The sequence below is a fragment of the Pimephales promelas genome, chromosome 6 (assembly GCF_988280905.1).
Source record: "Pimephales promelas chromosome 6, fPimPro1.hap1.1, whole genome shotgun sequence".
NCBI lineage: Eukaryota > Metazoa > Chordata > Actinopteri > Cypriniformes > Leuciscidae > Pimephales > Pimephales promelas.
In genome coordinates this window covers 1,788,702-1,806,787 of record NC_142774.1, presented here as the reverse complement: position 1 = coordinate 1,806,787, position 18,086 = coordinate 1,788,702, and the positions used below count along the sequence as shown (strand labels likewise).

Below are 18,086 nucleotides of genomic sequence, written 5' to 3'. Positions count from 1 at the left end.
AGTTTGTTTTGAAATTTTAATTTTTTTTATTTTTTTAATGTATTTTATAATAAGAGTATAAATGGTTTTATGGTGAGGCTTACTTTGTTTATAATCTTGAAGTAAAAATGAATAAATAAAGGTATTGTTAAACCTAAATCTCTCTCTCTCTGTGTGTGTGTGTGTGTGTGTGTGAATGCCACTCCCTCAGAGGGAGATTGTAAACGGAGAAGTTGTGTAGTGAGCAGGTGACGACAGATGCAGGAATACACACGTCAGCAGCTCCTGCATATGATTATTGCGGCAAAAAATGGTTCTCTTTTTTGTATTAATACTATTTATTTACTATTTTACTTAATATTTAATTGTACTAGTTATATAGTTTTATTAGTTCGTGTATGTTTTCATTCGGGTAAATTTGTATTTTATTATTTTTTATGTACTTTTGATGACTTGTCGAGATGGTCACGTGTGGTACTAACTCCCTCATCCAATCACAGCTGCGATCGCTGAGTGACAGGGGTTCAGTCTAATCAAATGCCCGTCCGTGTTTTCCCTCGGCGAATTATCTCGCTACTCCCGCCCTGACGCGGAAGTGATCTGTGCGCATGCGCTCATCAACGCACACGCACGAGAGAGAGGAGAACCAAAACAGCGCCTATTACGGGATTAAATACTGCGAGAGCGGAATGGGCTCAGCTTGGAGATCAACATTGTGAGCACAGATACTCGTGTGTGTGTTTGAGAGAGATGAGCGGCACACAGGAGTCCAGTGGAGGGTCCGAGCACGAGGCAAAGCGACCGTGCACGCGGACAGAGTCACGTCAGCGCTGTGAACCAGCAGAGGGCGACAGTGTTGCAGTGGTGAGTCTCGAATCACTTCATCATTACATATCACAGTAGCCAGCAAAATATCAGCATCAGTGACAAATACACAAATATCAAGCAATGTCATTTACTACAGAGGCGTATTGCATTCACTTGAAGAAAAAAAAAATCTACTCTGTTTTTCTAAATTAACGAGTTAATTTTTCATGAGAAAAAAAATGTTGCTCTGTTTTTCTGAATTAACGAGTTAATTTTTCATGGAATTTTTTTTTTTGCTCTGTTTTTCTGAATTAATGAGTTAATTTTTCATGAGAAAAAAAATATTTTGCTCTGTTTTTCTGAATTAATGAGTTAATTTTTCATGAGAAAAAAGTTTTTGCTCTGTTTTTCTGAATTAACGAGTTAATTTTTCATGGAATTTTTTTTGCTCTGTTTTTCTGAATTAATGAGTTAATTTTTCATGAGGAAAAAAAATATTTTGCTCTGTTTTTCTGAATTAATGAGTTAATTTTTCATAGATTTTTTTTTTTTGCTCTGTTTTTCTGAATTAACGAGTTAATTTTTCATGGAATTTTTTTTTTTGCTCTGTTTTTCTGAATTAACGAGTTAATTCAGAAAAAAACAGAGCAAAAAACTTTTTTTTCTCATGAAAAATTAACTCATTAATTCAGAAAAACAGAGCAAAAAAATTTCTCATGAAAAATTAACTCATTAATTCAGAAAAACAGAGAAAAATTTTTTTCTCATGAAAAATTAACTCGTTAATTCAGAAAAACAGAGCAAAAAAAAATTTCTCATGAAAAATTAACTCATTAATTCAGAAAAACAGAGCAATTTTTTTTCTCATGAAAAATTAACTCATTAATTCAGAAAAACAGAGTAGATTTTTTTTCTTCAAGTGAATGCAATACGCCTCCGTAATTTACTGTAATAGCGGTGTGTTAGTATTTAAGGAACCCTGAAATATGAAAACAATTCCTCTGGTATTGAAATAAAATGCTATACATATTCTGTTCCATTGGGTTTCATTCTGATGTGCTCTATTTTGTTCCATTATATGCTGTTGTTTTCTATATTGCAGTTGTAATCGAAATTATTCAACCCCCCTTTGGAAATCAGGTTTATTAGCAAAACTGTCAGACTTTCAGCTGTTTACATAGCACAAATTAAATAGCTCTGCTCACCAAAAGTTTCAAGTGGTTTCCCCAAATTCAACTTTTAATGACTCCTGCAGTCTCAAAATGATCCAACTCCCTCCCAACTCCCTGTTGTGTCACTAATCAAGGGCTTCATGAGCGGCACCAGGTGCGCCTCAGCTAGAACACATGAAACGCTTTAACTCGACGGGTTTGCTGAGTGTCATGTTTGAGGTCAAAAGAATGGTCCAAAAAGTTAAGAGGAGATATCACACATGACACAAACATCGCCTGTGTGTGTGTGTGTTTCAGTCAGTGATCATGCCCGTGTATAACGCTTCTGATTGGCTGGACGAGTGTCTGCAGGCGATACTGGAGCAGGATTTCGCAGGCCGTATGGAGCTGTCTGTGTATGACGACGGCAGTACGGTACACACACACACACAATATGAGTATCAGTCTGAAGAATATGTTTGAACTAGTGTTGTCACGGTACCAAAATTTCAGTATTCGGTACCGATACCAGTTAAAATTCACGGTTCTCGATACCAATTTCGGTACCAAAGCTTAGTTTAAATTTACATATATTTAAGTGTTTATCACGGTTACAAGTATGGAAACTGTACATTTGTATTATAAACACTTTAGAAAAAGATTAGATAAAATGACCTAAAATAAACAATATTATACACTAACACATTTTTAAAGTTGTTTGTAAAGTTTTAATCCATTATTTATTTAATGCACAATGAATTAAGTGAACAAACATTAACAATCAGGTGTTTGTAATAAATAACATTTTCAAACATTAATTAATGTTGTAAAAATATATTGTTCACTCAATGTGTTGATAACTAAGTAATGTTGATGAATGGTATCTTTGTAGCATTACCATAAAACATGTTTTATTTGACTTGACTGTCCTTTTATTTAATCTAAAACTGCATTCATATTTAATTTTAAAAAGGCTTTTTAAACCTGCTGAGTTATAAAGGCAAGAATACGCCTAGAACTGGCACTGACATTAAATGACAATACTAATACCAGTACTCTGGTGTCGGGTGGATACTACTGTGCTCATGTACTCGTAAAACTACCCCGAAAGCACTTTAGAGGCCGTTCACATGTCGCGCGTGTTTTTTAATTATATTTTTGCGCGTGCTTATTCTTTCCAAAGCGCTTGCTCTCACGCGGCGTCTGTCGTTGCTATGCAACGCCAACGAGTTTTTATTATGAGCGCGCTTGAATCACGCCTATATTTGAAATTGCGAATTTGCATGTAATCGGCCTCTTATGGCAACGTGACATTAGCCTAATCCAAAATATTTCCATATATGGCTCTTTCCTCCTTTCGTTTCAACAAGTGGATTCAGAGAGAGAGAGCCATATCAGCGTTATGAAGAGGACGCAACTGTGCACGTTTCAGACATCGCGTCTAGAACAGAACTGGACGAACCTGGTATTCGGTACCTAGAAAAGCTGGTACCGTAACATTTTTTTTTTTTAGTACCGACTTGGTACCGAAGTACCGAGTTTTTTGACAACACTAGTTTGAACAGAGGCCCCGTTTACACGAAGGGAACTCACAGATATTTCCCTGCGAGTTTGGACTCTCATTTACACGAAAACACCGTTTTTATCACAGAAAACGATTATTTCTAAAAACGCCGGTTAAGTGTTGTCATGTCAACTGGGAGAAACCGGTTTTAGCTCTCTCATGTTGATTCTGATTGGCTTGCATGGTTTTATCCTTCTCCCTACACTGCCCCCTATAGGTTTGGCATAGTAATGGCGCTCGACGGCGTATTTATGCGAATGTTATTATTGCTGGGAAATGTTAGTTTCTCTTTGTGTAAACATGACCTGAGTCTGGTTTGTGTGTCAGGATAACTCCAGAGAAGTGATCGAGGGATGGAGGCAGAGGTTCGAGGACAGAGGCATTTCACTGCTGATCTCAGGACACACCGCATCCAGCCCACTCGGAGGTGTGTGTGTGTGTTTGTGAGAGCGTGTGTGTATCTGTACTTATTCCTGGGAGAGCTCAAGGACTCTACATTTACATGTTTATCTTGAAGCTCACGCGACATTAAACAGACACACACACTCTGTTCATGCGCTTCAGAAATCAAAAGAAGTTTGTTATCAGTGTTTAGTTGGTGTCGGGATCTTAAAACGTCTCTGTGTTCGGCATGCCAAGCTTTCAGCATCACACACACACACACACCTGTAGATGAACACGTCAAACACACACTGAGATCTGTTTGAGGGAGCGCAGGCCGTCTCGACCGGATTAGCTTCGTGGATAATAATATAGTGCACAGAAAGTCTCAGAAATGGGAAAGAAAAACATTATTTTCTGTATTTGTGTTTGTTTCGAGATGAAATGCTCTAGTAGACTAAAGTCATATTTGTGTATTTTTATTTTTTTTGTAGTTGGATTTGCTAAAAACCAGGCGGTGTGTCGGAGCTCTGGACGATTCCTCTGCTTTCAGGACGCGGTGAGTGTGTGTGTGTGTGTGTAACATGTACCACCTGTGATGTAAATACGCTCCCAGCATCCGTGTGTTTGACAGGCCTGTCAGAGGAACTCAACTAATGACTGAACCGTGTGTGTGTGTGTGTGTGTGTGAAATAAGCTCCTCCAGTGTGTGTGAAAGATCTCAGCATCATGATATTCAGAAACACATGCTTCAGATTCAGTGTGTGTGACTGTAAAAGCTCCCCTGCGGCGCGTGAAACACACACACACACACACACACACACGTCTGTTTTTCCACTGACTGGTGTTGTTTCTCTGCCAGTTCAGGTTTTAATAATGAACTGGAGCTTCGATCTATAGGGTTGTGTGTTGTAATATCTCTGTGTCTCAGCGTGTGTGTGTGTGTGTGTGTGTCACACTGATGTTGTGTAATCAGATCAGATGTGAGATGCTGAAGCTGATGTTTCTGTGAGAGTCTCCTGCAGAGCCGCTGGAGTCCAAGTGTGTGTCGCAACAGAGAGAGCGTGAGAGCGAAGCGCTCCTCTCCCGATCCGCATTACAGCGCAGAACACACTCCGCTCGTGTTCGAGCTGCTCGTCTACAGTCCTGCTAATCAGTGGGAAAACCACAGAAACGCAGATGAATAGGACACTGGAAAAACACAATTTCTTAAATTATTAAAACATAAAACAAAACAGGGTGTTCATATTGTTTCGTGATGATGTCATGTGTTTCGTGATGATGTCGTGTGTTTTAGGATGATGTCATGTGTGTTTCGTGATGTAATGTGTTTCGCGATGATGTTGTGTGTGTTTTGTGATGATGTCGGGTTTTTCGTGATGTGTGTTTAAGGATGATGTCATGTGTTTGTTTTGTGATGATGTCGTGTTTTGTGATGATGTCATGTGTGTTTCGTGATGATGTCAGGTTTTTCGTGATGATGTCGTGTGTTTTAGGATGATGTCATGTGTGTTTCGTGATGTAATGTGTTTCGCGATGATGTTGTGTGTGTTTTGTGATGTCGGGTTTTTCGTGATGTGTGTTTAAGGATGATGTCATGTGTTTGTTTTGTGATGATGTCATGTGTTTTGCGATGATGTCATGTGTGTTTTGTGATGATGTTGTGTGTTTTGTGTTGATGTCATGTGTGTTTCGTGATGATGTCAGGTTTTTCGCGATGATGTCGTGTGTTTCAGGATGATGTCATTTGTGTTTCGTGATGATGTCAGGTTTTTTGTGTGATGTCGTTTGTTTCAGGATGATGTCATGTGTGTTTCGTGATGATGTCATGTATTTCACGACGATTTTGTGTGCATTTTGTGATGTCGTGTGTGTTTTGTGTTGATGTCATGTGTGTTTCGTGATGATGTCAGGTTTTTCGTGATGATGTCGTGTTTCAGGATGATGTCATGTGTGTTTCGTGATGATGTCAGGTTTTTTGTGTGATGTCGTGTGTTTCAGGATGATGTCATGTGTGTTTCGTGATGATGTCATGTGTTTCACGACGATTTTGTGTGCATTTTGTGATGTCGTGTGTGTTTTGTGATGATCTCATGTGTTTCTTGATTATGTCAGGTTTTTTGTGATGTCGTGTGTTTCGGGATGATGTCATGTGTTTCTTGATGATGTAGGGTTTTTCGTGATGTCGTGTGTGTTTCGTGATGATGTCGTGTGTTTCGTGATGATGTCGCATGTGTTTCAGGATGATGTCACGTGTGTTTCAGGATGATGTCGTGTGTGTTTCGTGATGATGTCGTTTTTTGTTTCATGATGGTGTCGTCTGTGTTTCATGATGATGTCGTGTGGTTCAGGATGATTTTTCGCGTGTGTTTCGTGATGATGTCGTGTGTGTTTCAGGATGATGTCATGAGGCCTCAGAGAGTTCGGCTACAGTATGAAGCGGCTGAAGTTAATCCCACTGCGGTAATATTTTAATATTTTTGAAGACAGTTATTATATTGATGACAGTTTAATATTTTTTAATATTTTTATTTTTTATTTAATATTTTAATATTTTTGAAGACAGTTATTATGTTGAAGACAGTTTAATATTTTTTAATATTTTTATTTTTTTATTTTTTATTTAATATTTTTGAAGACAGTTATTATATTGAAGACAGTTTAATATTTTTTAATATTTTTATTTTTTTATTTTTTATTTAATATTTTAATATTTTTGAAGACAGTTATTATATTGAAGACAGTTTAATATTTTTTAATATTTTTATTTTTTTATTTTTTATTTAATATTTTAATATTTTTGAAGACAGTTATTATATTGAAGACAGTTTAATATTTTTTGTCAGGATTTCAACATTGATAATAATCAAATGTTTCGTGAGCGTCAGATCCTCATAACAGAGTGATTTCTGAAGGATCATGTGACGCTGATGACTGGAGTAATGATGCTGGAAATCACAGGAATAATCCACATAGAAAACAGATGTTGTACACTGTAATAATATGTCACATTTATTTGAAATATGTTCCACATTCTTATTCCATGACCGGAAAAACACAGTTTAATGTTATTTTCCAAATGCAGCAGCGGTTATTTTTACAGCCAGTGTTTTGCAAGGGTTTTGTTTGTTGCTTTGACCTTTGACCTCAGGTCACAGCGGGCGTAATGGCGACAGACTGAAGACCTGCGGTGCTAAACTAACAGAGAAACAGAACTGTGTGTGTGTGTGTGTGTGTGTGTGTGTGCGCGTCAGAGAGGAAATGAGACGGACGGGTGAAAGCGTTGTGAGTGTGATGGGGAATGATGGTCTGCCTGTGATTCACCTTAAACACACTTGTATGCGTACGAAACATTTATATCTTGTATTAAATGTTACATATAGTCAGATGATCAAGTTAAACACTAAAGTCTCTTGTGTGTTTTGTCAGATCATTGGTTGTAAAGTGAGTCGAGTTCCTGAAGGCTCCACTGAGCGATACACCAGGTGGATCAACTCTCTGAGTCCAGAGCAGCTCCACACACAGGTGACACACACACACACACACACACACACACAGGTGACACACACACACACACTCACACAGGTGACAAAAAAGTAGCACACAGATGCTAGCTGGTTAAAGTAGCAGGCGTTGGATAGTAACAGGAACTAATGGACATCACAAAAATGAGAAGTCATTGGTGGAGACAATTATTAAAATTAATGAAAGATGATGATTTTATTCTTTAGATTATAGGTCACTTTATTAAGGAAGAAAAGAGGGATGATCTGAATTTGAAGTGTGTGCGAGTTGCTCTTTTATGAGCCCATTTGATCTCTCTCAGCGTGTGTGTGAGCAGGATGTGTGTGTGTCAGGAAAGACGAGGCGTGTTGTGTTTTGAGGGGTCGCGTGCCACGCGGTCAGTAGGTCGCCACAGAAACAGGATGTATACCTGAAGACTGATGTTTCCACGGAAACTGTGAGCGAAGAGCATCCACACACGCTGGCGGGAAACGGATCCCGAGGGTCGTGGGGTCAGTGTGATGCGTGGAACGCTCCAGTCGCCCAAATCATCCAAACACACACAGAGAGAGAGAGATAGAGTTATGACTGGGGTTTTTCTAAGGCAACTTCAGATTCTAGTTAGCCCTTAGTAACACCCTTGCAACACCCTCGGGACCCCTCACAACATTCTAGCAACTGCCTAGTAACACCGTAGCAACACCATAGGGATCCCTCACAACATTCTAGCAACTGCCTAGTAACACCCTAGCAACACCATAAGGATCCCTCACAACATTCTAGCAACTGCCTAGTAACACCCTAGCAACACCATAAGGATCCCTCACTACATTCTAGCAACTGAATAGTAATACCCTAGCAACACCCTAGGGACCCCTCACAACATTCTAGCAAACGTCTAGTAAAACCCTAGCAACACACTAGGGATCCCACACAACATTCTAGCAACTGCATAGTAACACCCTAGCAACACCATAGGGATCCCTCACTACATTCTAGCAACTGAATAGTAATACCCTAGCAACACCCTAGGGACCCCTCACAACATTCTAGCAAACGCCTAGTAAAACCCTAGCAACACCATAGGGATCCCTCACAACATTCTAACAACTGCATAGTAACACCCTAGCAACACCCAGGGACCCTTCACAACATTCTAGTAACTTCCTAGTAACACCCTAGCAACACCATAGGGATCCCTCACTACATTCTAGCAAATGCCTAGTAACACCCTAGCAATGCCATAGGGATCTCTCACAGCATTCTAGCAACTGCCTAGCAACACCCTAGCAACACCTTAGGGACCTTTCACAGCATTCTAGCAAATGCCTAGTAACACCCTAGCAACGCCATAGGGATCCCTCACAACATTCTAGCAAATGCCTAGCAACCATTCTCTAATCCATAGTAACTGCCTAAAAACACAGACACCCAGAACACCTTAGGTTCTGCATAGCAACGCCCTAGCAACCAGGCGCACACCGTTTTGACCACTCTTTCCTGACGGATTTCTGCTCTGATGTTCTCCTCCGCATGTTCTTGTTCATTGAGAAGGGAGTCGTGTTTCTCTTGGGTGTGTTTGCGCATTCCAGGCGAGGTTATCCAGTGAAACACACACACACACACATCCAGTGGGCAACATCTCTGAGCCGTTACGAAACACTCGATCAGCTCAGTGTTGGTCTCTGTACACGGACACACACACACACACGTGATCTTTGAGGCTGGATTAGTGAGATCATCTGGTTTTAGTATATTATTAAGAATATTTGTACCTTGTGATGTGATTTTCTGCTTGACTAACACACATCTCAGCATCAGTTCCTTTGCTCTGTGTGCAGTCGGACACACACTTTCTCAAACCTCACCCTGCACACGACTCTTTATGACATCATATCACCTTCATAGATTTTGTCATCATTGAAATATTCGTCTTTCCTCACTGCATAATTTACAAACAGAAAGACTGCGTGTGTGTGTGTGTGATTTTTATCCTAGAGATGAATAGAGACCAGTCGACCGATTTCCATCAAAGAACATTTAGTTTTATCATGTTGTGCCAAGTGTGTTTTAAACGCCGTCTCTGCGTCAGCATTCATGTTTTATATAATGTGCTGTAGCTCCGCTCACACTTAAATCCCATTGGTCCAGAAACACTCTCCACATGACTGTATATTGAATTGATTAGTCATCGCAGTGGATGACCTCACTCTTCGCAAACTGACGAGTCATGTTAATGTGTGTTGTTTGTTTCTAACGAAGGCGTTCACGTCTCACGGGCCGACGGTCGTCATGCCGACCTGGTTCTGCTCCCGCCGCTGGTTCCAGACCGTCGGTGCCTTCAACGAGGGAGGAAAGGTGAACGCACGCACACACACACACACTCTCTGTCACTCTCACTCACACACTCTCTCTCTCTCTCAGGGCGTTCCCGAGGATCTGCTCTTCTTCTACCAGAGTCTTCGCTGCGGGGGGGTGTTGCTGCGAGTGGAGGAGTGTTTGCTGGTGTATCGATATCATCCGCACTCAGCCACACACTCTGTCCTGGAGTGAGTCTTTCTGTGTGTGTGTGTGTGTGTGTCTGGAATTCCACACATTTTCACACCGTCTGTCCAACAGCTGGACGTCAAACCGCAGTGTGTGTGTGTGTGTGTGTGTGTATTAAGGGTTTATGCTACTCCAGCTGAGGGATGTACGCAGAGACAGTGATGTGTGTGTGTGTGTGTGTGTGTCAGGCACAGTATCTGGGACGAGCGCGTGCGGTTCCTGCAGGAGTGTGTGTTGAGCCGCTGGGACTCCTTCACTGTGTGGAGCGCTGGGAAACAAGGCCGGAGACTCTTCCGCTGCCTGAGCCGCGCCAACCAGGAGAAGGTACACACACACACACACTCCGCTGAGCTGTGCAGCAGAACTAAACAGAATTCCGGACGTCATAGATTTGTATAAAGTCCCTCCAGAAAAACGTGATTATGCGATCGCTGAATTCAATGCAAAATCAGCCAAAGTCCGCATATTTATGCGGGGGCGGCATTTTTTCAAATACGCCGCACTTTCGCCGCATAAATTGCAGATTTCCGTGCAAAATATGCAGGGTTTGCATAATTTCATAATCCTCGCATTTTCGTTGCAAAAAAAGTCACATGTATCTTCGCAGAAAGTTGAAAAATGTTGCGTTTGCTTCACACAAGCGCAGACATTTCCCCCCGTTTCCATGGGAACGTTATGAAGTGACGCAATTACGCGACGCCAGACAGATAAACAACATAAGTTAAAGGAAGTAGCATCAAACAGACATTAACCGCACACATGGGGTGTTCGAGGCGCACATATAACACTGCAGAGAGCTCTTAAAGGGGCCACACCTTATTTACACTCGTTACAGTCTGAAATAAAACAAGATGAGAAATTAAATATTCCCAGCGCTTTCTATGATGTAGTATGCTTGCTTATCAAAGGAAGTAATAAGAAATGACTCTTACATTAACAGGATGTTGGGGGAATCACTTTTTTTCTCTTTTTCATCAAACCGCAATTTTTGCAAGTTCCCTCAATTTTTGCAAATTCCTGCAATTTCATGGCATAAAATTGCATAAATATCCCGCATATTCCATCGCATTTTTAAAGAAAACGGGCCTCGTAATCAATCAATTTTTGCCCGCAACAATCACAAAAAAAACTCCGCGTTTTTCTGGAAGGACTGATTAGCGTAAACATTATTAGCATGTGTGATATATATATATAGATATATATATATACTCACGGCAGTTATTATGAACAACTGTAATATCAGGACCAGTGTTGGGTGTAACTAATTACTAAGTAATTAGTACTAATTGCTAAGTAATTAGTTACTGTAATTTCATTACTTTTCCCTTGAAAATGTAAAGTAAGGGAATGCTCTTAATTTATCTGTAATTTAATTACAGTTACTTCTGATGTAATTGAGGTAAATACTGTGTATAGATCAATCCGATCTCACAGCGATCCGTACGCATTTTATGAGGTGTCTAAATATTACGATCGCACTCGTACAAACTCGTATGAATTGTTGTAAAATATGTATGAAAAAAGTGTGAAATGTCATGAGATCAGACATAAAACAATAGTGGGTTTAACATCGAAATATATTGTCTGATGCTAAAAAGTATGTTTTTATAATGTAACCTTCTCCACCTTGGTCAGTTTAAGGATAATTCATGCAATTTTATAGTATTTATTTGAAAGAATTAAAACAGATTCATATCTATCCTTGTATTATTCAGCTGGTTGAGATTGATATGGGATTTTGAAAGTAATTAAAAGTAATTAAATACTTTTTAGAGAGAGTAACTAATTACACTGTTGAAGAGGTAATTAGTAACTAGTAATTAATTACTATTTTAGAGTAACTTACCCAACACTGATCAGGACATACATAATTACTTAAAAATAATTACAAAACAGTGCAGAAGTGATGATGTCACTTTGTAGGACAACTCGAAAGCTAGCGGCGCATGGGTTTCCTCGATCAGAAAGCAATGCATTTTCCCCATAGACTTTTGGAAAATCGCAAAAAAAATAAGATCTGTGTTTAACAAAGCAAGATAGCAAGATAATCTTTACAAGTTAATCCAAAATTTATACATTTTGAAGCCTATATAAAGTTATAAATGTGTGTTCTATGTCATAGATTTTGCTTTGTTCACCACAGATCTTATTTCAGGCCAATTAGCAAAAAGCCATTCACAAATCCCTTAGACTTTAGAGCGAGGGAACCGGGAGTGCTAATGCTAATGCTAACACACTTCCGCGTCTTGGCCTACAGAGTGACGTCAACACACTATTGAACACTAAATCCCTGTGCTGCTTTGATGATTAAAAATGAATTTGTGTGTGTGTGTGTGCAGGTGAAAGCGTTCTGTGACGTGGACGAAAACAAAATTCAGAAGGGCTTTTACACGTACGAGGAGTCGAAGGTGAGAGTCGCCTCAAACTCAGTATGGATATTAATATTAATAGTCTTATAGTCAGAATGGACCTGGAACGGATTCGAGGAGTTGGGTCCCATTAGGAATGAAGGGAAAGCCAAGAATGGGAAACCTAAAAATGCTCAAAATTCAAACTAAAAATGCCAAAACTTTAATAAAAACACAAACACACTCTCTCTTACGGAGGCGTATTGCATTCACTTGAAGAAAAAAAAATCTACTCTGTTTTTCTGAATTAATGAGTTAATTTTTCATGAGAAAAAAAATTTGCTCTGTTTTTCTGAATTAACGAGTTAATTTTTCATGAGAAAAAAAATTTGCTCTGTTTTTCTGAATTAACGAGTTAATTTTTCATGGATTTTTTTTTTTGCTCTGTTTTTCTGAATTAACGAGTTAATTTTTCATGGATTTTTTTTTTTGCTCTGTTTTTCTGAATTAACGAGTTAATTTTTCATGGATTTTTTTTTTTGCTCTGTTTTTCTGAATTAACGAGTTAATTTTTCATGGATTTTTTTTTTTGCTCTGTTTTTCTGAATTAACGAGTTAATTTTTCATGGATTTTTTTTTGCTCTGTTTTTCTGAATTAACGAGTTAATTTTTCATGGAATTTTTTTTTTTTTTGCTCTGTTTTTCTGAATTAATGATTTAATTTTTCATTAGAAAAAAAGTTTTTGCTCTGTTTTTCTGAATTAACGAGTTAATTTTTCATGGATTTTTTTTTTTTGCTCTGTTTTTCTGAATTAACGAGTTAATTTTTCATGGATTTTTTTTTTTGCTCTGTTTTTTCTGAATTAACGAGTTAATTTTTCATGGATTTTTTTTTTTTGCTCTGTTTTTTCTGAATTAACGAGTTAATTCAGAAAAAACAGAGCAAAAACTTTTTTTCTCACAAAAAATTAACTCATTAATTCAGAAAAACAGAGCAAAAAAATTTTTCTCATGAAAAATTAACTCATTAATTCAGAAAAACAGAGCAAAAAAATTTTCTCATGAAAAATTAACTCATTAATTCAGAAAAACAGAGCAAAAAAATTTTCTCATGAAAAATTAACTCATTAATTCAGAAAAACAGAGCAAAAACTTTTTTTCTCATGAAAAATTAACTCATTAATTCAGAAAAACAGAGCAAAAAATTTTTTTCTCATGAAAAATTAACTCATTAATTCAGAAAAAACAGAGCAAAAAAAAAATTTTCTCATGAAAAATGAACTCATTAATTCAGAAAAACAGAGTAGATTTTTTTTCTTCAAGTGAATGCAATACCCCTCCGTACTCTCTCAATATGAATATTAATATTAATAGTCTTATATTTGACCTGGAATGTATTCAAGGAGGACAGACTCACTCACTTCTGCAGGATATTCTCATTTGTCGAGTTTCGCCTGTAGAGGGTTATGAAATATCATAATATAGTATTGTTTCTCCCACAAGAGTCATGGACATTATATGGGATGATGTGTGAACTGTAAATAGCCAATATCAGCCCAGTAATTTAACACACTTTAAACTCGGTCATGTCATTTAGGGTTACTATAGATTATATTATCAGGAATGCAGGAATATACAGGCATAATACGAGTCATTAGAGTGTGTGTTATGTTTGATGATGAGAATAATTGTGTATTTTCGAACCGTTCTTTGACTGTGACCTTTTCCCGCTCACGATCTGGAGCGTCGTCATGGGAACGCAGAATAACACCAGTTATGCAAATATAATGCTAGTCATGCATCAGTGTTAATGGCTGGACAGGAGTCATTAGCCTCGTTACACACACACACTAGAGGATAATCATCAGCTCTGTCCAGATCAGATGCTTAATACTGAGAAACACACACACTGGCGAGACCGTGTTAAAAAAACACACACACACACACTCTTGTTTTCTGTGTTTCTCTCAGGAACGGCCGAAGCCCAAGATTCCCATCCTGCACTTCAGAAAGGCATCGCCTCCGTTTATCGTGTGTGTGAAGCTGGTGAGTTTGTGTGTGTGTGAGAGAGTGTGTGGGTCACCTTCGACTGAAAACACACACTTTCGCAGCTCACGGGAAATGACACACACACACTCTGGTCCAAATGACCGTAAGGCTCGTATCAATCTCAATCATCATCGGTGTTTTCATGCTAATGAACCTCCAGCGGGATCAGATATTATCACACACACACACACACACAGCTGTTCCTGCGTCGTATAGACTCTAGTGTCGTCATATCCATAGATATCTATATAAAGGCTAGATATGTCGTCCACGCTGCTGGCCAATGGAGGTCGACGTCTGCACCCGGCGGCCATCTTGTCACAGGCAGCTCGCTCACTCGTAACATTGTGTTAATGGTACATGTACTATTTAAATGACCATAACTTGACCGATTTTCAAACGGTTTGTTTTGTTATAAACGTCAGAGATGTAGTTATGACACAGCATACTTATGAATAAAAAGTGTATAAATAAAAAATCATCCAGATAATTATAGCCACGTTAATAACGTTTGTAAGAAACCAAACCGTTTGTAAATCCGTCAAGATTTCAACGAGATAAAAGTATTTGTGTCCGTGCTGACCACTCATCTTACATCAGCTTGACTGTGACAAGATGGCCGCCGGTGATGACGATGGTAACACATCTAGCCTTTATATACATATCTATGGTCATATCTACATCAGATCTGATCTGGCATCAGTTTCCATCGCCCTGCAAATTGTAAATGCGCACAATTGATTTTGGTGTTTTTCAGGCGATTGTTGGGAATGTTTCGCAAAACTGCAATTAAAATACGTAATACGGGATGTACGTAACCGACTGATCGCGAGAGGAAAAAAAATACGCTTAAGTCACATATCATCGGTTGATGGAAACGCCGTCATTTTGCGATAGTTTTTAATCAACATTTAGAAAATATCGCAAAAGTTTTGAACAAATCTGTGATGGATGCTCTGTATGCCACAGAATTACCACATTATCATGTTAGCATGCTAAGCTAACGATGCTAAGCTAATTTAACACAAATACATAAATTATAAAAATAAATTAAGTAAATTAAGTTCTGTGTGTTTGTCCTCGTGTGTGTGTGTGTGTAGGATATGACGCACGGAGTCCTGGAGGAAAACCTGCGTTCGCTGCAGCTGATCGAGGGAATCCATTACTACCACTTCAGCTGAAGACTGAGATCCAGATGAAGGAGAGTCAAGCCTGCGGACGAGTGACGGGACTAAATAATGTCTTACGATCTGAGAATGCTAAACACTTCACTGTACGGCTTGAAGAAAGAGGCTGAAAACATCACTAGCTCAGCGTGAAACTGGAGACGTGCGTCAGGACCAAATTTACGGTATTTTAAATTAAAGTTTAATTGGTTAAATAGACACGGTAAGAAAAACAGGCAACATTAATTACATGATTTAAGATTATAATAGCATGTTGTTAATGCTAACATATTTTTGTCGTGTTTCTAGCATGTTTTACCACATTGCTAGTATGTTATAGCATGTTGCTAATGATACTTATGCTAACATGTTTTAGCACATTCCTAGCATAAATCACAAAGCTTTTATGCTTCTATCATGATTTAGCACGTTAGCATGTTCTAACAACATTGTACATAGCAAAATACACATTTCTAGCATTTTTTATCACATGACAAGTCTTATTTAAGGTGATGCTAGTATGTTTCTAGCACATTTTAACATTTCTATAATGTTGTAGAATGTTGCTAATATTATGTGTTTAACACATTGTTATCATGTTTTAACATATTGCTAATGTGATTTTGCATCTTTCGGGCATGTTCCAAACCCTACTAGCGTAATTGAACAATGCTAGTATGTTATAGCATGTTGCTGATAATATGTATGCTAACATGTTTTAGCACATTGTTAGCATGTTTAACATGTTGCTAATGTAATTTTGAATGTTTTTATCATGTTCAAACACATAATTGAACACAATGCTAGTATGTTACTAGCATGTTTAACACATTGCTAGTGTGTTGTCGCATGTTGTCAATACATACGCTAACAAGTTTTAGCATACTGCTACTCTGTTTCTAGCATGTTTTAACACATTGCTAGTGTGCTGTAGCATGATGCTGATAAAAATATATATGCTAACATGTTTTAGCACATTGTTAGCATGTTCAAACACATTTCTAGCATATTTTAAAACACAAACTGGTTAGTTTCTAGAGTGTTTAAGCCATTTTGTATCATGATTTGACATGCTTCTAGCATGTTTTATTACATGACTAGCATAATTTAGCAATGCTAGTATGTTTTTAGCATGTTTTAACACATTGCTAGTATTTTGCAGCATGTTTGCTGATAATGCATATGCTTACATGTTTTAACTAAACACATTGCTAGCATGTTTAATCACATATTTGGCATAATATCACACAATGCTAGTATGTTTCTAGTTTTAATGTTGCTAGCATTGTGCTTCTGGCATTTTCTAGCACATTGCCAACATGATTTGGGGTTAAAGGCTGGAAAACATCAATATTTTCACACTGAGCTAATGGAGATGATGATCAATCTTGGGGAAAATATCTGGGAACTGGTTCCTGTGTTCCTTCCCAGAGTTCCCGGCTTGAGAAACCTCTCACATCCCTCTCGCACCTCGACTCAAACACACACAGGTGTGTGTGTGTGTGTGTGTACATTCCTGATGCCTCGCGTCACTGGACTTCTCCAGCGTTCCAGAGTGAATGGGATGAAGCCTTTTCCCGCGGACCTGCTCTCAATCAGGTCCTCTTGCCCGTGGCTGAAACTCTTTTGTGTGTTAAACATTATTAAAGGTGGAAGGAAAGAGTTGCATAATGCAGTTAACGACAAACAGGCAATGTGAATATAATATAATCTTGTTTATAAATAATGGTTGAGTTGTTTCTTTTTGTTTTATTTTGATATATATTTATTTCAATTAACTAAGACTATTTTTAATACTGTTTCAGTATTTCACAGTTTTATTTAAAATCCTCTTGATATTAAAGATGTATTTTTTGATTAAAAAAAATGTTCTGATGATTTCAGTGTGTGTGTGTGTGTGTTAGCTTATCACTGTCTGACAACAGCAAACATTAATAATGGATGTCAGTCTGACAGCTCTGGTTAGTTTTATCTGTTTTCCTCTCAACAGTCGTTCATTTTGCCTTGTGTGTGAGAGAGCCTGGAATGTGTGTGTGTGTGTGTGTGTGTGTGTGTGTGTGTGTGTGTGTGTGTTCCATTAGGACATTATCTGAGGTCAGCGGACACATTTCTGTGTGTGTGTGAGAGAGAGAGAGAGAGAGAGAGAGAGAAAGTGAGTTTGTGTGGGTGTGAGAGAATGAGTTTGTGAGAGAGAGAGAGAGAGAGAGAGAGAGAGTGGGGGTGATCGGGTCAGAGGTCATGGCCTGTAAATGTTTAGGATGGCGTGTAGGTGAGGCCGAGGGTCAGAGCTCAGCACGAGTCATTACACATCTGATCTGTAACACACACACAAACACGCACACACACACACACAAACAGGGCTCTGCATAGAAACTCCTGAGATTATATTTCAACTGATTTACTCGATGATGTGTCTTACTCTATGCATCCAAGTTGCCTTTCATTTGTTTTTCAATTTGCTAATGTTATATATTATGTTTCTATTAATAATATTTAGTCACAATTAGTGTTAAAACTAAAAAAAGTGTGTGTGTGTGTGTATGTATATATATATATATATACACATACACACACGAGGCGCGTGCAGCGT

The 18,086-nt window shown here is 38.4% G+C and overlaps 1 protein-coding gene across 3 annotated transcripts; it reads left to right on the top strand.

Moving 5' to 3' along the window:
- The first annotated feature begins 563 nt into the window (after window positions 1-563).
- qtgal (queuosine-tRNA galactosyltransferase) lies at window positions 564-17,374 on the top strand. Of its 3 annotated transcripts, XR_016168988.1 has the most exons (13): window positions 566-843; window positions 2,256-2,372; window positions 3,829-3,928; window positions 4,377-4,441; window positions 6,280-6,345; window positions 7,312-7,407; window positions 9,649-9,744; window positions 9,811-9,935; window positions 10,122-10,257; window positions 12,273-12,341; window positions 14,253-14,327; window positions 15,431-15,681; window positions 16,928-17,374. XR_016168988.1 is itself a non-coding variant. In XM_089132764.1 (12 exons), the coding sequence occupies exons 1-12, from the start codon at window positions 730-732 to the stop codon at window positions 15,509-15,511; spliced, it is 1,140 nt and encodes a 379-aa protein (XP_088988890.1). In that variant the 5' UTR covers window positions 566-729; the 3' UTR covers window positions 15,512-17,374. The 3 variants fall into 3 exon arrangements, 2 of the variants coding, with proteins under 2 accessions (XP_088988891.1, XP_088988890.1); XM_089132764.1 differs by having other exon boundaries at window positions 15,431-17,374; XM_089132765.1 differs by lacking the exon at window positions 2,256-2,372 and having other exon boundaries at window positions 564-843; window positions 15,431-17,374.
- The last annotated feature ends 712 nt before the right edge of the window (window positions 17,375-18,086 follow it).

Coding starts and splice junctions, on each gene's coding strand:
- qtgal (XM_089132764.1), top strand. CDS start 730: ATGAGCGGCACACAGGAGTCCAGTGGAGGGTCCGAGCACGAGGCAAAG. Junction 844..2,255: donor AGGGCGACAGTGTTGCAGTG/GTGAGTCTCGAA, acceptor TGTGTGTTTCAG/TCAGTGATCATGCCCGTGTA. Junction 7,408..9,648: donor CAGAGCAGCTCCACACACAG/GTGACACACACA, acceptor TTTCTAACGAAG/GCGTTCACGTCTCACGGGCC.